The following is a 22455-nucleotide window of genomic DNA, read 5'->3' as shown; positions in this document are numbered from 1 at the left end:
CTTCACTGCTGCATACAAGCTTTCCCTAGTTGTGGTGAGTTGGGGGCTACTCTTTGTTGCCATGCGTGGGCTTCTCATTGTGGTGGCTTCTCTTGTTGTGGAGCATGGTCTTTACATGCTTGGGCTTCAGTAGTTGCAGCACTTGGGTTCAGTAGTTATGACTCCCAGCCTCTGGAGTGGGGGCTCCAGTAGTTGTGGTCCACAGAGTTACATGCTCTACGGCATGTGGTATCTTTCCAGACTAGGGATCAAATGCATGTCCTCTGCAATGGCAGGCAGACTCTGGTTCACTGTACCACCAGGGAAGTCCTCCCTTGTTCTTAGCTCCTGCCTCTCACCCCTCTAGAGAGGAAAGGCCTAATGAAGAGCTGAGCCCTGGCTTCTCCAGCCTGAGTCTCTATCTTTCCCCTCCAGGTTCTGCTGCTCTCAATGAGAGATATGAATATTGCCAAGCTGACTTCCGTCGATGTGCCCCTCTTCAATGCCATCATGCAAGATCTGTTCCCCAGCACTGAGCTGCCGGTCATTGACTACGGCAAGGTATTTGATCCCCAAGACTCTCCCTGACCTCTTGTGTGAATGTGGATCCTGTGGTGTCCTGGGAACAAGACACCTGGCTTCCAGGCCTTGTTCTGCCCTTCACTGGCTATCCATTCAACTGGCTATGACTTTGAGCAAGACGGTTAGCCTTTCTTCGGGCTACTTTATCTATAAAGTGGGGACTCCCTAGTGGCTAGGGAATGATACAAACTTATTCCAACATTCTACCTTCTCCCCTCAACTCCCCAGGCCCTGACTCACCTGCTCAAGGACTTCTGCTCATCAGTTCCTTGACTTCATGGAGATCTCTGGTCCACTGGCCTTTCTACTTGATACCTGTCAGCCCTCTCCTGTCTCTGCCTCTCTCCTCACTCAGGGAGTTTTGAGGAGAGACTGCTAGGAGCTGTTTGATAAGGGAGAAGAGTGGGGTGGAAAGGGCTAGGGGAGGAGAATTCTAGAACGTGTAGGAATTTTCTTCTCTGGCAATATGGCAGTTTAGATATCCTGAGTGATCCTTTCCATTGAAACCACTAAAATGCTGGATAAAAATATAAAAACACACCTTTTAAAACGTATTGCTAAACTGGCAAGAAAGAAAGAATTCTGGGATGAGGCGGGGGGGAGTAAAAGCAGGGAGGCAAGTGAATGACAAAGCTGGCTTTCTCCCTGAAAGGTTTTGTTGACGTAAGGCACTGAGGAAAGGAGATAAAGTAGCCCAGGATTTGAGGTATAACAGAAAACCCAGTCGTGCGCAGACTTTGGCCCACAAGGGAAATCACCTTCAGTAAGTGGGAAAGTGAGAAACCCACCACTGAGGAGCGTCCGTGCAGTAAAGAAACTTGCTTGTCACGGCCATTGGTGGTGAGAGGAAGGGACAGAATCTTCTTTGAGACTTCCTAACCTTGAGTCAGTCAGCCCTCATGTGGTTTCTGGTCATCATTTATTTTACTCAAATTTAAAATTTAATTTGAAGTATTTCCAGGTTGTTAGTGTCTCCCCCAAGTGACTGGCAGAAACAAATGCAAATTATTTCTAGAATGAAACTTCAACTTAAAAGCCCAAAGAATTCTCATAAAAGCCTAAGAAAACGAGCAGCTTCTGGTCAAAAATCACAAAACAAACAAGGAAACAAGATATCATGAAGGGAAGCCAGATGGACAATTATCAGCACAGAATTCTAAAAGTACCTACATTTAGTATGTTTAGAGAAATAAGAGAGAAGCTTGAAACTGTGATCCAGGAACAAGAGACTTCTAAACAGAATAGACTTGAAAAGAACCAATAGAATTGCTACAAATGAAAAAATATAATTGAAATTTAAAAAACCCAACAACCTCATTATATTCAGAGAGGACTTCCAGGTAAAAAGGTAGATTAAAAACAATTTTGTTTCCTTTTGAAAACCTGCTGCAACTACTATAAAGGGATTTTTTTAAAAAGGCATCTATACCAGAAAGGATGGGGCAAATGAGAGAGGTGATAACAACAGAAGTATAGACATAGGAAATAAATGAATCAGTTAGTGACTTGTGTGGAGAAGGCAATGGCACCCCACTCCAGTCCTCTTGCCTGGAAAATCCCATGGATGGAGGAGCCTGGTAGGCTGCAGTCCATGGGGTCGCTAAGAGTCGGACACGACTTGAGTGACTTCACTTTCACTTTTCACTCTCATGCATTGGCGAAGGAAATGGCAACCCACTCCAGTGTTCTTGCCTGGAGAATCCCAGGGATGGCGGAGCCTGGTGGGCTGCCGTCTATGGGGTCACACAGAGTCGGACACGACTGAAGCGACTTAGCAGCAGCAGCAGCAGTGACTTGTGTTGTGACTCTCAGCAAACCTGAGAGGCTGGAAGTAGGGAGAATTGTAAGTAGGAAGTAGGTGTTGGGGTTGCTAATCCTCAGTCACTCAGTCATGTCTGACTCTTTGCAACTCTGTGGACTGTAGCCTGCCTGTGGACTGAGCCACAAGGGAAGCCCAAGAATACTGGAGTGGGTAGCCTATCCCTCAGTCCATGGGATTTCCCTGGCAAGAATACTGGAGCGGGTTGCCATGCCCTCCTCCAGGGTGTCTTCCTGACCAAGGGATCGAACACACATCTCCTGCATCGCAAGTGGACTGTTTACCACAGAGCCACCGAGTAAAGGAATTAGACTTGTGGAAGCCCAAGAATACTGGAGTGGGTAGTCTATCCCATCTCCAGAGGATCTTCCTGACCCAGGAATCGAACTGGAGTCTCCTTCTTTGCAGGCGGATTCTTTACCAACTGAGCTATCAGGGGAGCCCACTGAGTAAAGGGGATGTAGCTAAAATAAGAAGGATTGGAGGCAAACTGTCTCGGGAGCAGGTCTCCCCTTCTTTGTGTCCCTGGATAGCCGTTCCTTTCTCACTTTGGCAGAAGACTAGAGGGTAAAAATAGTAGGTCTCTGGTTTGAGGGACACAAAATATAGTTGAAGAAAGGAGAAAGCCCTGTTAAAAATAGAGATTAAGAAACTTCCCCGGTGATCCAGTGGCTAAGACTCTGTACTCCCAATGCAGGGGCCTGGGGTTCAATCCCTGGTGAGGGAGCTAGATCCCACATGCCACAACTAAATAGCCAGTGTGCTGCAACAAGACCTGGCACAGCCAAGTAAATATTTTTTTTTTAATCTTAAAAAAAATAAACTTGGGGCATGATGCTCAATACACATACATACACATAAACACACACAAACATGATAATACAACTAATTCTCAGATAGTGGAAGGAAGTAGTAAAGGTGAGGGCTCTTAGTGTATTTGAGAGATACAAGTAAAATCCTGCATATGTCTGAAATTATTTGGTTACATTGGCTGTGTATTTTAAAAGGTCACACTCTTCTGGGACCCACATGTGTCACGGTTCTATAAGCATTCGTTTATTTTTTAGTTTTTCAAAATTTTTATTGAAGCCTAGTTGATTTACAGTGTTGTGTTAGTTTTGGGTATACAGCAAAGTGATTCAGTTTTATATGTATGTAAATCCACATATATATGTGTATATATAATTATATACATATTTTAATATAATATATAGTTACATATATATTTATATATATTCTTTTTCAGATTCTTTTCCATTATAGGTTATGACAAGATATTTTGTATGGTTCGTTGTGCTGTAAAGTTGTTCAGTTGCTCAGTCATGTCCGACTCTTTGCGACCCCATGGACTACAGCACGCCAGGTTTCCCTGTCCTTCACCATCTCCTGGAGCTTGCCCAAACTCATGTCCATTGAGTTGGTGATGCCATCCAACCATCTCGTCCTCTGTCATCCCGTTCTCCTCCTGCCTTCAATCTGTCTCAGCATCAGGGTCTTTTCCAATGAGTCAGAAATTTGCATCAGGTGGCCAAAGCATTGGAGCTTCAGCCTCAGTATCAGTCCTTCCAATGAATATTCAGGACTGATTTCCTTTAGGATGGACTGGTTGGATCTCCTTGGAGTCCAAAGGACTCTAAGAGTCTTCTCCAACACCGCAGCTCAAAAGCATCAATTCTTTGGCCCTCAGCCTTCTTTATGGTCCAACTCTCACATCCATACATGACTACTGGAAAAACGAAAAACTACTGGAAAAACAAAGGTCTGACTATATGGACCTTTGTTGACAAAGTAATGTCTCTGCTTTTTAAAATGCTATCTAAGTTTGTCATAACTTTTCTTCCAAGGAGCAAGCATCTTTTAATTTCATGGCTGCAGTCACCATCTGCAGTGATTTTGCTGTAAAATAGGTTCTTGTTGTTTATTTTATATATAGCAGCTGTATCTGCTAATCTCAAACTCTTAATTTATCCCTGCCCTCTCCCTTCTGGTAACCATGAATTTTTCTTCTGTGTCTGTGATTCTATTTCTGCTTTGTAAATAAGTGCCTTTGTATAATTTTTTAAGACTCCATATAAGTAATATCATATGATATTTGTCTTTCTCTATGTGACTTCAGTTTAGTTCAGTCACTCAGTCATGTCCGAGTCTTTGCGACCCCATGGACTGCAGCACGCCAGTCCTCCCTGTTCATCACCAACTCCCGGAGTTTACTCAAACTCATGTCCATTGAGTCGGTGATGCCATCCAACCATCTCATTCTCTGTTGAGTTACTTAATCCTCTGTGTGACGTAATTAATATGTTAATATCTAGGTTCATCCATGTTGCTATAGATGGCATTATTTCATTCTTTTCTACCACATCTTCTTTATCCTTCATGTTGGTGAGCATTTAGGTTACTTCTGTGTCCTGGCTGTTGGAAATAGCACTGCTATGAGCACTGGTGCACATGCATCTTCTCGAATCAGAGTTTTTGTCTTCTGTAAGCGTTCCTTTCTAACTTAGTTGGTGAGTTGTTTAATGTCTGGCTCCCCCACTAGACTATGGACCCTGCAATGGGATAAACACTGATTTGTTCTCAGCACCAAGCACACTGCTTGGCACCTACTTTAGAGGCTTAATAAATATTTGTTGAATGATATTAGAAGATATTTGTAGAACTTTATCAGACATTGTGTTTCACATTGACTATCTCATTGAATACAATAGCTCTGAGGATGAAGTGCTATCATGACTCCCAGTTAACAGGAAACTTAGTCTCAAAGAAGTTCACTCACGCAAGTTCACATGGCTGAAATCTGGGGACCCAGGCTGGCTGACTCCAGAGCCCAATCTCTTAACTCTGCAATTGGCCAATTTCCCAAGGAAAGAACAACTGCCAGGGTGCAAAGGGCCCTGGTGCCACTTTTGTAAACCGTTTGAGTATTATCCTCCCAGACATTGGGAAGCTTTTGAAAGCCCTCTATATGCCTCACCCTTTTTCTTCCATTTCCTTTATTTCCCCTTCTCTCAGCTGCGGGAGACCATTGAGCAGGAGATTCGGGACATGGGCCTGCAGCCCACCCCGTTCACCCTCACCAAGGTCATCCAGTTGTATGAAACCAAGAATTCCCGCCACTCCACCATGATTGTGGGCTGCACAGGCAGCGGCAAGACTGCCTCGTGGCGGATTCTCCAGTCCTCCTTGTCCTCCCTGTGCCGCGCGGGAGAGCCCAACTTCAACATTGTCAGGGTGCGGAGCTGGGGCAGTGGGGCCTCTGTCCAAGACTTGAGTAGCAGGCGGGGGCGCCAGGATGTAGGGAGGGCAGTACAGACCAGGAGGGCGGCCTGGGAGGGGTGAGAGAGACCAAGGCCAAATACAAATACCTGGAAATAAAGGGAGTCTGGAAATAAAGGGACAGCCTGGGATTTGTGTCTGCCGGCAGCTCAAAACTCCCTTCCTGTGTCTATTTTAGGAGTTCCCTTTGAACCCTAAGGCACTGTCCCTAGGGGAGCTGTATGGGGAATATGACCTCAACACAAATGAATGGACGGATGGCGTCCTGTCCAGTGTCATGAGGACGGCATGTGCAGGTACCCAAGGGGTCGTGGGGCGGGGAGAGCCTGAATCTCCTGAGGGGGTGGGCAGCGTGGGGATAGAAAACTCAATTTGGGGGAAAAAAATGCTTGGGAAATGCAGAGATCCCAGGCAGCAACTGCTTGCATCTCCAGGGAGATGAGCATGGAGGGAGGGCGAGGTAACAAAGCTGTGGTTTACTTCTCCTCCACCTCCTACCAAGACGAGAAACCAGATGAGAAGTGGATCCTTTTCGATGGCCCTGTGGACACTCTGTGGATTGAGAGCATGAACTCTGTCATGGATGATAACAAAGTGCTGACCCTCATCAATGGAGAGCGCATCGCGATGCCTGAGCAGGTTGGGGGGTGGAAACTGGAGGGCCCCGGGGCAGGGTTAAGGGGAAGAGCAGGGGCAAGAGGAAAGAGGAAGTTCTATAGGGACAAGGAAGAGGAGGAGGACACCTGGACTCAGGGCAACCTGAGACTGAAGAAGAGATGCCTGTCTGCCTCGGACGCTGAGGACAATCGTATGGAGAACTGTGTACCAGGATGCGCTGTGGCAGAGACTAAGGCAGCCTCATTGCCACTGACATAAGGGGGAATGACCTGCCCTTGTGCACCTGGGCTATAATTTATGAGCTTTTGTTAGGAGCCCACCCTTTCCTACCCAATCAAACAATACGAAGGGGAGAGAGACTTCTCATAAGGATGACCTTGAATAAGCCCTAATTTCTTTTAATAAGCAAATCATTTGTAAAGCTTAGGTCCTTATTCATCCTGCCACATGTGGTACTCATTAGAGACACCTTGAGGCATCAGAATTCTGGGTGTTTTTACTATTGAGGGAAAGACAAGGTTCTGACCAAGTATATCTGTAGGTGTCTCTCCTGTTCGAAGTGGAGAACTTGGCAGTGGCCTCCCCAGCTACCGTGTCTCGCTGTGGGATGGTGTACACTGACTACACAGACCTAGGCTGGAAGCCCTATGTTCAGTCATGGCTGGACAAGAGGCCAAAGGTATGAAGGAGATGGAGGAGCGGAAAGTAACCAGTCGGGCCTGGGGGGTGCACAGAATAATTCAGAGCCCTTGCTCATTCAATGCCAGGTGGAGGCCGAGCCTCTTCAGCGCATGTTTGAAAAGTTCATCGACAAGATGCTGACCTTCAAGAAGGACAACTGCAATGAGCTGGTGCCCCTCCCAGAATACAGCGGCATCATCTCCCTCTGCAAGCTGTACTCTGCCCTGGCCACTCCGGAGAATGGGGTGAGGAGGGCCAGGGCAGGAAGGGCTTCCAACCTCCTGGGAAAATGTCGGGGAAATGGTGTGTCTGAGACACAATTGGAACATGAGGCGTGAGTGGAGCAGAGACTCCAAGAGGAGCCCTCACCAGTTGTGGAGGCAGCAATGGTGTGTGTGAGGGGGTATGTATGTGTGCACACGTGTGTCCATGTGGACACACGCACTGCGAGGCCAAACTATATATTTATATCCAAATCAGATATAGAGCACAGTGGACCTCACTATAATTTCCTGCCTGTATTTAAGAGCTGAGGATAGTTCATTTGGTTCTTCATTTCTACATTCTTTCGAAAATTAAGTATTAAGTCTTGGAGTATGTGAGCCCTTGGGATACTGTTTTTGCTGAGAGGAGCTCCCCAACTAGTCTGATGAGGGGCTTTAGAAATTTCCAGATTAACTGATATTGAAGAACATTTTTGTTTAGTTTAGAATTATGGCATAAGGACCCAAATTGGATATTTTTCTGTTGAGATTAAATCACTGCCTAGAAATGGTTCATATTGTTTTTAAGGGCATTGCCAGCTCATTCTACTATTAATATACAGTTATATAACAATTAAGATCTATAACAGTATGTGTCATTCCTGGTATGATTAATATAAATTAAAACTATGTAGGTGAACTTGCAAGGTAACGTGTGGGAAAATGATAGTAATGGAGTATCAATGGCACTCAACTGCTGAGGAGGACTGCTGGGGGAAGAAGGCTGATGAACAGAACAAAGAGAGGAGGGCAGTCTACGCAAACAGAATGACTTTTGCAGAAACACAGACGGGAGAGCCAGCCCCCCACAGGGCAGGGCGGGCTGATGGGTGGTGTTGGCATGTGGTACCTCTTAGATGTAGCAGAGACCCTGAGAAGAGGATGGTGAGATGTGTACGGATGTGAGCTGGAAGGACAGAATAAGGACTCTGGTTTCAATACGGCAGACATCAGAGTCTCAACACAACTTCCCATGGTGTCTTTGTAGCTTAGTAGGTTTATGTAAATGTTTTGATTTAGGTTTCTCTACAACTACATGGTTTTCCAAACAGAACCTGGAAGAGAGGGAAATTTTAAGTCTTTGTGATGAGTTGCCAAAATAGACCCCTCCATCTCTCTCTTTTTTAAAAATATATATTTATTTGCCTGTGTTGAGTCGCATGGGCTCTCTAGTTGTGGCACTCAGGCTTAGTTGCCCCACAGCATGTGGGATCTTAGTTTCCCAACCAGGGATCGAACCCAAGTCTCCTGCATTGCAAAGCAGATTCTTAACCACTGGACCACCAGGGAAGTCCCTCTCTCTCTCTTTTCTATTTACCTTTATGTAGCTTAAAAATTTTTTTATTGAGGTATAATTGATTTACAATGTTGCATTAGTTTCAGGTGTACGGCAAAATGAATCTGTTATACATACATCCACTCTTTCTTGATTCTTTCCCCATATAGGCCATTACAGAGTATTGAGTAGAGAGATCCTGTGCTATAGACTAGAGCCTTGTTGCTTAGCTATTTTATATATAGTCATGTGTGTATGTTAATTCCAACTTCCCAATTTGTCCCTCTCCCCAACCTTTTCCCTTTGGTAAACATATGTTTGTTTTATATGAGTCTGTTTGTGTTTTATAAATAAGTTCATTTGTATCATTATTTTTTAGATTCTTCACATAAGTGATATTTGTTTTTCTTTGTCAGACTTACTTCATTTAGTATGATAATCTCCAGGTCCAACCATGTTGCTGCAAATGAGATTATTTCATTCTTTTTAAAGGCTGAGTAATACTCCATTGTATATCTGTATCACATCTTCTTTATCTAGTCCTCTGTTGATGGACATCTAGGAGGTTTCCACATCCTGGCTACTGTGAATAGTGCTGCAATGAACATTGGGGTGCATGTATCTCTTCAAATTATGGTCTCCATCTCTTATATTAATAGATTTAGGGTATTTCCTCTTCTCCTTTTCCATGCAGGTGAACCCTGCTGACAGTGAGAACTTTGCCTCCATGGTAGAGCTGACGTTTGTGTTCAGCATGATCTGGTCAGTGTGTGCCTCCGTGGATGAGGACAGCCGCAAGAAGATCGACAGTTACCTCCGAGAGATCGAGGGCACTTTCCCCAACAAGGTCAGGGCCCTCCAACCCAGCTGTCCTATTTTTTTTATATCCTTGATCCTCAGACATCTTGAGCCTCAGCCTGCCACTCAGCTCTCTTTCTTCCTCCCAGTGATCTATGAGTGTTTTTTCTGGGCAGGGAAAGCCAAAGGCAGGCTTTGGTAATCTGACACACATTTCATCCTCAGGACACAGTGTACGAGTATTTCGTGGACCCAAAGATGCGGAGCTGGACATCGTTTGAGGATAAGCTCCCTAAGAGTTGGCGCTATCCTCCAAAGTCAGAGCCGGGCCTGGGGGGCGGGTCAGGCTTGGGACTGCGGTGGGGGGAGATGCGGCGAGAGAGTTGAGATGACTTTCCAGGACAGGAAGCAGAAACTAGAGGAAATAGGACAGGGTCCCTGAGGAGAATGCCTGATCCCCAGGCCCCACAGGAGGCAGGGTGGGTGATCAGAGAGCAGTGATGCCAGAGGAAGAGTGGGGAGCAGAAGGAAGCAGGAGTTAGAAAAGAGTGGGCCATGATCTTGAGACACAGTCCCTTTCCCCACTCCCAGCTCCCCCTTCTATAAGATCATGGTACCCACTGTCGACACTGTCCGCTATAACTACTTGGTGAGCACCATGGTGGCCAGCCAGAACCCCGTCCTGCTGGTGGGTCCTGTGGGGACTGGAAAGACCTCCATCGCCCAGAGTGTCCTGCAGTCCTTGCCCTCCAGCCAGTGGTCAGTGCTCACAGTCAACATGTCTGCGCAGGTGTGTGGCAGGACCCGGGGCCAGGTCGCCAGCCCCTGCTCTCTCCCTGTCTCTGCTCCCCTTTGGGAGCCAAGTGCCCGCTGGACACGCCTCTCTAACCTCGGATTTCTCTCTCGAGACCCAACCGTTCATTCTGTACCTTTCCCACCAGACCACGTCCAATAACGTGCAGAGCATCATTGAGAGCAGGGTGGAGAAGCGAACCAAGGGTGTCTATGTGCCTTTTGGAGGCAAAAGCATGATCACCTTCATGGATGACCTCAATATGCCAGCCAAGGACACGTTTGGGTCCCAGCCCCCGCTGGAGCTGATTCGCCTCTGGATTGACTATGGCTTCTGGTATGATCGAATGAAGCAGACCATCAAGTACATTCGAGTAAGCATCCGGAGAATCTGTTCTTCGAGTCTCTGTTCCTTCCCAAGATGGGTTCTGTCCCCACTCCACTGGAACCCCAGGATAGAGTCCAATAAGCCTGTGTTCCTCCCCACAGAGGAGGGTCCTGCCTTTCTTAGGACCCAGACATCTGGCTCCTTGGTTATCAATTCCTGTCAGTAACTCTCTTCATTGATTGCCCTGTGCTTTGTGACCAAGGGAGCCTGTCCTCCAACTTCCACTCCTTTCCCAGGCCTCTTACACCTCGCTTCCATGGCAACGCTGATGCCAACCAGAGCTGCCCACAACACCCCTCTCCAGGCCTCTCCACCTCCCATTGTTTCAGGAACCACCTCCCTGGTACCACTTCTCCGCTCCCCACCCAGGATCCAGGGATCTCCTGTCAGTCCTGGCTGTTCTCCCACAGGATCCTGAGCATCTCGTTTCTGTTTCCTGAATCAGTGGGCAGTCATTTCAGCCTGATTTCTGGAGTGCTCATCTATCTGACACTCAGGGTCCAAAACTCAACTAATAATAGATTCATATGTTTAAGAGAAAGAACATACATACACAGATACAAATATATATTAATATATATATTAAAATAGAAGAAAATGTCCAGAAGATGTTATCAAATGTTGTGTGTGTGTTTTTTTTTTTTTAACTTACCTCTATTTTCCAAGTTGGGAACATGGATTATAATGATGAAATAAGAACAAATAGGGAATTCCTTGGCAGTCCAGTAGTTAGGACTCAGCACTCCCACTGCCAAGGACCTAGATTCAATCCCTGGTCAAGGAACTAAGATCTCACATGCTGAATGGCACGGCCAAAAAAAAGAGAAAGAAATAAGAACAAATAAGTTGCCTTAGTAATTTTATGGACATTAAAAACATCCCAAACCCCTTCCTTTCCCTCACCTTTCCCTGCCCCCATTACTCCATGTTTGTTCCCTCTTCCCGTTTGTCCCTCCATTCCCTCTCTTCCTCCTGGCTCCTCTCACATCCTCCCTATTTCTTTGCCCCTCGTCTTCTCCTCCTGCCTGTCTCCCCCGACCCCACCCACCCCATCTGGTCTTTGCTGTCTAGGACATGTTCCTGATGGCTGCCATGGGCCCTCCTGGGGGTGGACGGACCATCATCTCCCCAAGGCTGCAGAGTCGATTTAACATCATCAACATGACCTTCCCCACGGTGAGGGCATCCTGGGGGCTGGGGGAGGGGCTGTAGAAGGCAAAAGCACCCATATCCTGGAGAACAAGGGCGCAGATCACAAGTTGCATCTAGAGAGCTCTGACACTTGGCGGGGAGACTGCTCTCTGCAGGCACCTTTGCTTCTGCTGAGCTGGCTCTGGTGTGTGAAACCTGACAGTCCCAGTGGGCAGAGAGTGGGGCCCAAGCAGATGAAGGAAGGCACACCCTCCAAAGAGGAGACTGGAGCAGCTAGGATAGGCAAGGGATGAACCCAGGGGTGTCCCCAAACCTCAGAAATCAAGATAAATAATATTTTAATGCAATATTTTAAAAAATCAATACCGAGATTCAGGATGAACAAAACACCAGCGTTTTAAACAAATACAAGATCAGTATGGTGCCATGCTGAGCTACATGAGAGCCCAAGGCAAAAGGAAAAACTAACAGTATGGATTCCCGTCTTTATTTAAAATGTTCGCATTTGTTCGTCGTGGACAGTTTGCATTAACTCTGATTTTTAAATATTACACTAAAGCATGGCTTCTCTTGATTTCTGAGGGGTTTTTTGTGCCCCCCCCCCACTCTGCTCCCAAGTGCTTTACTCCACTGACCCGAGTCCCCACCTTGGCTGAAAGGCCAGGAGCTGCGAGATTGAGTCTGAGGGCCTGTTTCTAGGAGTCCCAGATCATCCGGATATTCGGCACCATGATCAACCAGAAGCTCCAGGACTTTGAGGAAGAAGTGAAGCCCATTGGGAATGTGGTGACCGAGGCCACCTTGGACATGTACAACACTGTGGTGCAGCGCTTCCTGCCCACACCCGCCAAGATCCACTACCTCTTCAACCTTCGAGACATCTCCAAGGTGAAACTCCATCTGACCCTGCCCCTGGGCCAAGCACAGCCTCCTTGGAGGTATTCTCCCCTCCTCAAAGTAAGCCCTGGAGTGTGGGAGCATCCCACACACCCCAAACCACCCCATCCCAGAATGCCACTTCCTCTAAAACTTCTGGAGGGACCTTCTTCCATCCCTCCATTCCGCTGGCCACGCCCCTCTCCCAGGTGTTCCAGGGCATGCTGAGGGCCAACAAGGACTTCCACGATACCAAGTCCAGCATCACCCGACTTTGGATCCACGAATGCTTCCGGTGAGGGTGCTGTGCCCCGCCAGATCCAGGCCTCCCCAAGCCCAAGCCTCCACTGCCCCACCCCCACCTCCTGCTTCCCTCCCCAGGACCACTCTCCTCTTCAATCCCAGATCTCACCCCAGCTCCCTCCCAACAGAGTCTTTTCTGACCGACTGGTTGATGTCGCAGACATGGAAGCCTTTGTGAGCATCCTAAGTGACAAACTCGGCTCCTTCTTTGACCTGACGTTTCATAACCTTTGTCCCAACAAACGTTCTCCCATCTTTGGTGAGCCAGGAGCTGTGGCCCCTGTAGGGTGGAGATTCTTAGGAGACGAGTTAGAAGGAGAGGCGGGGTACTGGGGCCCAGGGGGAAGGGCCCTCTGGGGATGGGGAAGCCTGGGGAGGACTAGGCATTTGGAATCTGCCCCCTCTTCCCATGACCCAGGGGACTTCCTGCGGGAGCCCAAGGTGTACGAAGACCTGACGGATCTGACAGTCCTGAAGACAGCCATGGAGACGGCACTCAACGAGTACAACTTGTCACCCGCTGTTGTGCCAATGCAGCTGGTGCTCTTCCGAGAGGCCATCGAGCACAGTGAGCACTTCCTGTTCCCGGCCCTTCTCCAGCATCCCAATGACAGGGTACTCCAAGGAAATGGGGATCTCTTCCCAGATCTTTCCCAAATTGAGCCCCAGAAGTTGCCCTCTCCCTGACCCCAGATGTGCTTGTGTCTGTGGGCGGACATTTTCTTTGATGATGGTATTTAACAGTCATGGTGAATGTTGAATGTTGAGTTGCTACCCGAGCTTCAGGTACTAACCTTTTCCCACACTGGTGGGTCCCTCTACTGCAGCGTCAGCTGTCCCAGCCCCCAGCCTAGGACCTAGAGGTCCCCTGAGCTTGCTCAGCCAACTCATTATCCTCCTTCTTTCCCTCCAGTCACACGGATCGTGCGCGTCATTGGACAGCCTCGGGGCAACATGCTCTTGGTGGGCATTGGGGGCAGCGGGCGCCAGAGTCTGGCCCGCCTGGCCTCATCCATCTGCGAGTACATCACCTTCCAGATTGAAGTCACCAAACATTACCGGAGGCAGGAATTCCGAGAAGGTAAGGCTGGGTTTCTGAGACGGAAGTGGGTTTCGGGCTGGGAGTGAAATAGCAGGAGGGAGGGAAGCCAGGTAGGGAGGATATGTGTCCCTGGCTGGGGGAGGGCTTCCTAATCAATAGAAGAGGAAAGACAGACAGAAGGGTGAATCTGAAAGGTCTCTGTCTCCTCTGGCCCAGATATCAAGCGTCTGTATCGCCAGGCTGGGGTGGAGCTCAAGGCCACGTCCTTCCTTTTCGTGGACACCCAGATTGCTGACGAATCATTCCTAGAGGACATCAACAACATCCTTAGCTCGGGCGAGGTCCCCAATCTCTATAAGGCGGATGAATTCGAAGAGGTGCGATGCTTCTACACCCACTACCGGTTGATTCTGGCTTTCCTAAGTCCAGAGGATGCCGCTGTCGCGCCCCCTCTCTAGCTCCCCCATTAGGTGGAAGAACTGTTCCTCTTGGGCCTTCTTCCCTCCCCCGACCCCGGTGGGCAGAGCGGCCTTAAAACCCACACCCCATGTCTCCCGCTGTTCCCTCATCCCTCCCGCCCTGAGTGCTGTCCTGGAAACCTCCTCCCTCTGACTGTGGCGCCGGCGCTCACCAGATCCAGACGCTCATCATAGACCAGGCGCGCGCTGAGCAGGTGCCCGAGTCCTCGGACAGCCTCTTCACCTACCTCATCGAGCGCGTGCGGAACAACCTGCACATCGTCCTCTGCCTCAGCCCCGTGGGCGACCCCTTCAGGTGACTCCCGTGTCGGCCTTCTTCTCCCTCGGGAGTTGGTGCGGGGGGACACTCCTCCCCACTCCTAGTCTCCCTGCCTTCTGCCCCCAAGACTCCGGAGTAGCTCCAGCCTGTCCCGCCGCGCCACGCGCGTCTCCGCGTCTCCGCGTCTCCTTGTCGCAGCCTGCGCCAGGGCGTGCTTCGGCCTGCGGGATCTTTAGTTGTGCCATGTGGGATCTAGTACCCTCACCAGGGATCAAACCTGGGCCCCCTGCGTTGGAGGCGCAGAGTCTTAGCCACTGCACCACCAGGGAAGTCCCAGCCTGTGCCTACTTTCAGAGAGTTCCTGTTGCTTACATGGGACTCATCCTCTCCTTTTTGGTAGATCAGTTTTATTTTTCTGGAAGGTGAAGGCTGTTTCTTCTTTTTCTTTCGTTTTCAAGTTTTTAATTGTGGTTTAAAAAAAAATTAACTTTCACCATTTTAACCGTTTTTAAGCACATTCACACTGCTATGCAGCCGATCCCCAGAGCATTCTTGTGCAAGACTGTAACTCCATACCCAGTGGGAACTGCCCACTTCTCCCACCACCCCCAGGCCTTGGTAGCCACACTTCTACTTTCGGTTTCTGTGAGTGACCACCCCTAGATCCCTTATAGACATGGAATCATGCAGTATTTGTCATTTTGTGACTGGCTTATTTCACTTAGCATAATGTCTTCAAAGTTTATCCATGTAGCCAGCATCAGAATCGCCTTCCCCTTTAAGGCTGAATAATATTCCCTGTGTGTCTGCACCACATGGGATCCATTCTCCGTGTTTTGAAGGGCATCAGAAAGGAGGGGAAGGACAGAGAACTTTTGCAGAGAGGCAGTTGGGGTCACCAATTTGTTTATCTTTGAATATTTTTGGCTTGTGGTGTGTTCACCATGTACCAAGCTCTGGGCTAAGCATCCTGCATGTGTCACCCCATTGAATCCCCTAACAACTCTAGTTAGTATGCTTTGTTATTCATTATTCATGGTGAGGAAACTGATGTTCAAAAGGTCACGCCACTTGCCCAAGATCCATATTTGGTTGGTGAGAAACTGGCTCTTTCTGACCCCAGAAGCTGTTTCTAAATCCTGCACCGAACCAGCTTTGAGGGGAGCAGAATCTGGACAAGGCGCACAGGAGCACGAGGATGGGGCTTCAGGGTTCATAGGGGATGAGTGAACCTGTGGCAAAGACCGTTGCTGAAGGCCAAGTCTGCGAATGGACTTAACTGCCTCTCACAACCCCCTCCAGGAACTGGATCCGCCAATACCCAGCCTTGGTGAACTGCACAACCATTAACTGGTTCTCAGAGTGGCCACGCGAGGCCCTGCTGGAGGTGGCTGAGAAGTACCTGATGGGAGCCAATCTGGGGACCCAGGAAAACGTGAGGCCCTCCTCCCCATCTCTCCTCACCCCCCTGCACCCCCACCCATTTCCGTTCTCTGTTTGCTTCTACTCCTGCCCTGTCTCATAACCTCTATGCATTGACCTCAGATCCACAAGAAAGTGGCCCAGATCTTCGTCACCATGCACTGGTCAGTGGCCACATACTCCCAGAAGATGCTGTTGGAACTTCGAAGACACAACTACGTCACGCCCACTAACTACTTGGAACTTGTGTCTGGATATAAAAAGTATGATGGAAGAGTAGGGGGCACAGAGGGCGTGGGAACTTGGTGGATTTTTTGGTTTTGTTTTGGCTGAATCTTGTGGCATGTGGGACCTTAGTTCTCTGACTGGGGATGGAACCCGTGCTCTCTACAATGAAAGCACAGAGTCCTAACCACTGAACCACTGGGGAATTCCCAGGAGCTTGGTGTCTTTTGAGGGCTATTGGTGAAGTGATGTCTTGGAAAATATCCAGGAGCTGGCCAAGGGGACTGACTCGAGGACTGGGATCTGAATGGCAAACAGGTGGGGAGCTTGTTTCTGTGCAGGAAGTTAAACCAAGAGAGGGGTTCCAGGGGATGTGGCCATCTCAGGGGCCCTCTGGCTGTGACCCCTTTATACACCTCTGTGTCCTTTTCTCCTGGAATAATGATGTCCATGATCCCAACCACACTGCAACTGTGACACTCTATCATGGGTGTATTTGGCAATATATATCCTCTTCTCTCTGCCTTTAATATCTTCTAGACTTTCCACCATTCCCAAGTTATATATTCATTCATTAAGTTGTATTGACTGTCTTTTTATGTGCACAACACAATAATTTGCTTTGAAGGATATAAGAAAAAGGTAAAAAAAAAAAAACACACCTCTTGTTTATTGGATTTAGTATTTCAATCAAGGTGAAGAGAAAGCCGTTTGTAATAATAATGATAGCCAACATTTATTCATTCATTTAACAAGTATTTTGAGCATGTACTCTGTGCCAGGCACTATTTTAGATACTTGTAATATATATGCCAGTTAACAAAATCAAGTCCTTGCCTTCCCTGGGTCCATAGGTTTACATCCTGTTTATGATTTCCCAGTCACTGTGTTAAGCAATTTACATCACGTGCCTATGTGCTCAGTCACTCAGTCATGTCTGACTCTGCGACCCCATGGACTGTAGCCTGCCAAGGCTCCTTTGTCCATGGAATTTTCCAGGCAAAAATACTGGAGTGGATTACCATTTCCTACTCAAGCGAATCTTCCCAACCCAGGGATCAAACCCTCATCTCTGTGTGTCCTGCACTGCCAGGCAGATTCTTTACCACTGCACCACCTGGGAAGCCCATATTTAGTATTTAATTCAGAAAACAATCTTTCTTAGACATTTTTTGAGGGACTGCGCAATATTAAGACTTTGTGAATGAGTTGCCAACATTTAAAACTTGAAGCTTTGGAAAACTCCATATTTCCAGTCTGTCTTGAAACATCAGAAATTGTGGCAGTACAATTCCACATTCACTCTCAAATGGAAAAAACCAGGCTGAAGCCCAGGGCTTTGTCCACAAAGGTCCATCTAGTCAAGGCTATGGTTTTTCCAGTGGTCATTTATGGATGTGAGAGTTGGACTATAAAGAAAGCTGAGCACCGAAGAATTGATGTTTTTGAACTGTTGTATTGGAGAATACTCTTGAGAGTCCTTTGGACTGCAAGGAGATCCAACCAATCCATCCTAAAGGAAATCAGTCCTGGGTGTTCATTGGAAGGAATGATGTTGAAGCTGAAACTCCAATACTTTGGCCACCTGATGCGAAGAGCTGACTCATTTGAAAAGACCCTGATGCTGGGAAGGATTGAGGGCAGGAGGAGAAGGGGACGACAGAGGATGAGATGGTTGGATGGCATCAACGGACATGGGTTTGGGTAGATTCCAGCAGTTGGTGATGGACAGGGAGGCCTGGCGTGCTGCGGTTCATGGGGTCGCAAAGAGTCGAACATGACTGAGCGACTGAACTGAACTGAACTGAAGCCCAGGGATGGCCACCCCCTTGAGAGAAGTTTATATTTTCTGGTTCACTGCAGCCCCGCTACCTGCTACACAGTGGGGAATTGCTGTACAGTAGAAAGGCCTCAGGTAGGGAAGTGGTACAATGAAAACGGTAGCCAGCACGCCAACTCTGACAACGGCGTGTAGAATAAATGAGAGGGATGAGAGTCCAGAAACAGGAAGACCAGTTGGGAGGCTGTTGGCAATGATCCAGGCAAGGAAATGATACAGATCTGACTAGGGTGGTGGTGGTGGCAACAAGCATGAAAGTCAGGGACCAGAGCCAACCTGGGAAGGGATGCTACATGGGCCTCTCCTTTCTGGGGGCCCAGCCTCCTGGGGTTCCTGATCCTACTCTGTTCCCTAGGTTGCTGGCAGAGAAGCGGCAGGAGCTGCTGGACCAGGCCAATAAGCTGCGGACAGGCCTGTTTAAGATCGATGAAACTAGGGAAAAGGTGGAAGTGATGTCCTTGGAGCTGGAGGATGCCAAGAAAAAGGTGGCTGAGTTCCAGAAGCAGTGCGAGGAGTACCTGGTCATCATCGTGCAGCAGAAGCGGGAAGCGGATGAGCAGCAGAAGGTGCCCCCGCCCCCCCGGATCGCCCCTGCCCCTCACATCCCCTATTCCCTGTGCCTGCCAGGCAGAGGGGCTTCCCAGCCTCCATCAGTTATAGGGCAGGGGGGTGCCAGTTCCACTCCTCAAGTCTTCTTTAGCTTTCTCTTGCATCATTACCACTAGCACCAGCACCCCCACTTCTGCTCAAGGTGAAGACAAAACCCTCATCTTCTCTTCATCCCTAGGCCGTCACAGCCAATAGTGAGAAGATTGCGATTGAGGAAGTCAAGTGCCAGGCACTGGCTGACAATGCCCAGAAGGATCTGGAAGAGGCATTACCAGCCCTGGAAGAGGCCATGCGGGTATCAGGATGGGAAGGCGCAGGAAGGAGACTGGGCTGGCCTTCCTTGTTCTCAAAGTCCCCTTGGAAGGGAGGAGAAGAGGGAAACTTCAGCTAAGTCCTGTCTCCATAAAGGACCCGTCTTGCCACCTGAGTTGACTCTGGTCCTCAAGTTCATCCCTTTTCTCAGGCCCTGGAGTCTCTGAACAAGAAGGACATAGGAGAGATCAAGTCTTATGGACGGCCCCCAGCCCAGGTGGAGATGGTGTTGCAGGCAGTCATGATCCTTCGAGGCAATGATCCCACCTGGGCAGAGGCCAAGAGGCAGCTAGGTGAGCCAGGAAACTGGAAGGTAATTTATGCCAGTCCACCCAGAATTCCTCCAATCATCTACTGGGCGTCAGGCGCTGAGAGAGGCAGAGATGAAGGATGCACTGTGCCCACCCTCAAAGCACAGAACCTGGTGGGGAAGAGGAGGCATAACCATCAGTTAAGGTCCTCGGTTGTGGGTAACTCATCTTCATTTAAGCAAAAGAAAGAAAAAAAAAAAGAGGGACTTCCCTGATGGTCTAGTGGTTAAGACTGCGCTTCCAGTGAAGGGGAGTGGGTTCAATCCCTCGTCAGAAGATCCCACATGCTCCATGACTCAGCCACACACACACACGCACACACAAAGGGAGAAGCTGTCGTAAGGATAATGGAATGTATTACAGAATCTAAGGACAGGAGTGCCTTTGCTCCCCACCTCCCAAAAGGACAAGAATCAGAAAAGGGAAAACAAGTGTCTTTTTACTCTTGTGATATTTTTCCTGCTCTGAGTTCTGTTGGTGGAATGTAGCCTGTAACCTATAGGTTGGTGTCCCCTGCTCTAGAAGAAGGTGCAAAGTATATAGACAGAATGGTGCGTGGGATGGGTGATCGGGCTGAGAGGGTGGAAGGTACGTGATGGGAGGAGAGGCTGGGGAGGTCGTGGAGGCTCTGGGAGCCTCAAGGGTCTAGATGAGGGAGCATGGCCAGTGGAGGGACTGTGGGATGAGGTCAGACCTTGGGAACTGAGCCCAGGAAGCACGTGGCTGTGCCTGAGCAGTGGAGGTGAGGCCCCCAATCTTCATCCCCCAGGGGAACAGAACTTCATCAAGTCACTGATCCACTTTGATAAAGACAATATCTCAGACAAAGTCCTGAAGAAGATTGGAGCCTACTGCGCCCAGCCCGACTTCCAGCCTGACATCATCGGCCGCGTGTCACTGGCTGCCAAATCCCTCTGCATGTGGGTTCGGGCCATGGAGGTAGGCAGTGACTGGCTGGGTGGGAGCAGTGAGGCCGGGTGGGAGGAGGGGGATGGAAAGCTCATGGCAGGTGAGTGGGTGGCGAGTGAGAGGGTGCCTGCTGTCTCCCTGCAGCTCTACGGGCGGCTGTACCGGGTGGTGGAGCCCAAGCGGATCCGCATGAACGCCGCGTTGGCCCAGCTTCAGGAGAAGCAAGCGGCCCTGGCTGAGGCTCAGGAGAAGCTGCGCGAGGTGAGCCTCGTACCTATGTTTTCCATTTTCCGAGGTGGTAGCTCTCCCAGATTCCTGATTTCTAGGATGCTTCCTTTCTGTTTATTTCTCCCTGTCTAATTCTACCCCCTCCTCCTTATAGTCCTGTCTGCCTCCCACTTTGCGCCTTGTTTAGATGGCTGCCTCTGGCTCAGAAAGCCAAGTCAGTTGAGAGGGTTACAAAGGCACAGGGGTGCTGTCTCCGGGGAGCCCTTCCCACAACTGACCTGGAGCCGGCAGTGTTCGCCATCCTTTGTTGGGGGCCTTTGGAGAAGGACCTTGAGACCGTAACTAATGAAATCTGTGTGGCAAATGGGTCTTTGCTCGGGGGATGGGGCAAGGTTGTCACATTACTGCTTGGACCTGGAGGAATACGAGGGTGTTGGAGCCTGGGGTTGTCATCTGGAGGCAGAGAGGGTCATTCCCTGTGAGAGGGCTAGATAATCCAGAAGGTGCTCTCTTACCAGATACATGCACAAGTAACTCTCCTGTTAGGCAGAATATAAGTGCTATTATCAAGAGTTCAAAATTCTTCCAGTCTATCATTTAATTTTCTATCATTGATTTAATAGGTGGTATAAATATATCCACATGGTTTGAAATTCAAAAGGACAAAAGCGTATCCAGTAAGAATTCTCCCTTTCCCCTTCTGCTCTCTAATCACCGGCTCCCCTCCCTTGGAAGTAACTTCTGCCTTCCAATTCAGGGGACATGGGTTTGATCCCGGATCAGGGAACTAAGATCCCACATGCCTCGGGGTAACTAAGCCCATGTGCTGCAACCAAGATCCTGCAACCAAGATTGCTTATATTAGTCTTTTTCTTAGGTTTGAAATTTTTCATAATTATTTTTAATTAAAAAGATTAAAACTGCACACACACATACACACAAAGAAATTCCATTTTGACCCATTTCTGAGGCTTCTAGGGCAGTTTCCAAAACAGGGGTCCCTAACCTTTGCTGTGTGTCAGAATTGGACCTAGGGAAAATATATATTTTCAGGGAGCCAAGCAAATGAGTAATGGTTAAAATTATTTACTCAAGATTTGGATTGAAATGTAATATAGCTGGACTCTGGGCCTCTTCCCAGACCTCTAGTGCTATGGTCAGGGTTTCCCACCTCTGGGTGACTCTGACAGGGAAGAAGACTTCAAAATACGGCTGATTTCCAGGCTCCCCCAGAAATTCTCACTTAGTTGGCCTGGCAGGAGCCCAGAGTCAGCACAGTGCTAGCTACAAGCAGGTGGCTCAGCATGCCTGATTCTGAAGTTCTATTGAAAGCTGTATTTGCATCTTACACTTTCAGTAACAAAGGAGAAATTTCGGTTCCCTGTTTGCTTACTCTTACCAACTAGAGGTCCTCAAGATGCGGTGTGAGATCCCCCACCAGAGACCTAACATGAGGTGCCCTACGAATGCTTCTCCCGAGAATGACGCTGTTGGCAGCTGACCTTACAGGCCCATTTTTTTTCCACATGTGAAGGGGACAACCCCTAATTATTTGGCCCAGGATATGATTCATCCAGAGGTGAGAAACCTTTCCTAATGGATGGAGTGTTCAGACTTGAAAAAAAGAGAATAAAAGAGTGAAGATTTCAAGAGAGATTGAGAGGTAACGATGAACTGAGGTGGTGGGGAATTAGAGTCAGGAGGCGGGATTCTAGCCCCAGTACCGGCAGTAACCTGCAAGTCACTTAATCCCACATTCTTAACCGCTGGACCACCAGGGAAGTCCCAGAACAGTCTCTTCATCCACCACAGAACTCTTAATTAAGGCCACCCTTGCAGACTACATCTCTCTCCTGCCCAAGCCCCATTTCCTAGAAATTGCCCTGCTTCAAACATCCTGTCTCTATAGAGAAAGCCACTCATTCGTGGACAAAGCTACAGCCACCTGCCAAGGTCAAAATAACACAGGGTTGGCCTAAAGACTTTCACTGAAGTCACAGAAGTTAAAAGTCAACC

General features: G+C 48.6%; 1 protein-coding gene across 2 annotated transcripts in view; it reads left to right on the top strand.

Annotated features, from left to right (window-relative positions):
• The window catches only part of DNAH2 (dynein axonemal heavy chain 2), a 101874-nt gene that overhangs the window by 59792 nt on the left and 19627 nt on the right, over window positions 1-22455 (top strand). For both annotated transcript variants that reach the window (XM_081578522.1, XM_081578523.1), the window contains 25 exons: window positions 415-540; window positions 5393-5611; window positions 5835-5952; window positions 6159-6295; window positions 6816-6953; window positions 7042-7200; window positions 9189-9341; window positions 9518-9609; window positions 9884-10082; window positions 10234-10458; window positions 11544-11648; window positions 12324-12512; window positions 12710-12795; window positions 12932-13062; window positions 13222-13371; window positions 13717-13884; window positions 14062-14222; window positions 14480-14619; window positions 15886-16018; window positions 16129-16268; window positions 18426-18636; window positions 18858-18974; window positions 19143-19284; window positions 20072-20241; window positions 20356-20472. In XM_081578522.1, the coding sequence (XP_081434648.1) occupies window positions 415-540; window positions 5393-5611; window positions 5835-5952; window positions 6159-6295; window positions 6816-6953; window positions 7042-7200; window positions 9189-9341; window positions 9518-9609; window positions 9884-10082; window positions 10234-10458; window positions 11544-11648; window positions 12324-12512; window positions 12710-12795; window positions 12932-13062; window positions 13222-13371; window positions 13717-13884; window positions 14062-14222; window positions 14480-14619; window positions 15886-16018; window positions 16129-16268; window positions 18426-18636; window positions 18858-18974; window positions 19143-19284; window positions 20072-20241; window positions 20356-20472 (3726 nt within the window). The remainder of the gene's footprint in view (window positions 1-414; window positions 541-5392; window positions 5612-5834; window positions 5953-6158; window positions 6296-6815; window positions 6954-7041; window positions 7201-9188; window positions 9342-9517; window positions 9610-9883; window positions 10083-10233; window positions 10459-11543; window positions 11649-12323; window positions 12513-12709; window positions 12796-12931; window positions 13063-13221; window positions 13372-13716; window positions 13885-14061; window positions 14223-14479; window positions 14620-15885; window positions 16019-16128; window positions 16269-18425; window positions 18637-18857; window positions 18975-19142; window positions 19285-20071; window positions 20242-20355; window positions 20473-22455) is intronic.

This window comes from Giraffa tippelskirchi, chromosome 3, assembly GCF_054371585.1.
Source record: "Giraffa tippelskirchi isolate mGirTip1 chromosome 3, T2T-mGirTip1v1.2.pri, whole genome shotgun sequence".
NCBI lineage: Eukaryota > Metazoa > Chordata > Mammalia > Artiodactyla > Giraffidae > Giraffa > Giraffa tippelskirchi.
The sequence above is the reverse complement of the archived record's forward strand: the minus strand, read 5'-3'. Positions and strand labels throughout refer to the sequence as shown.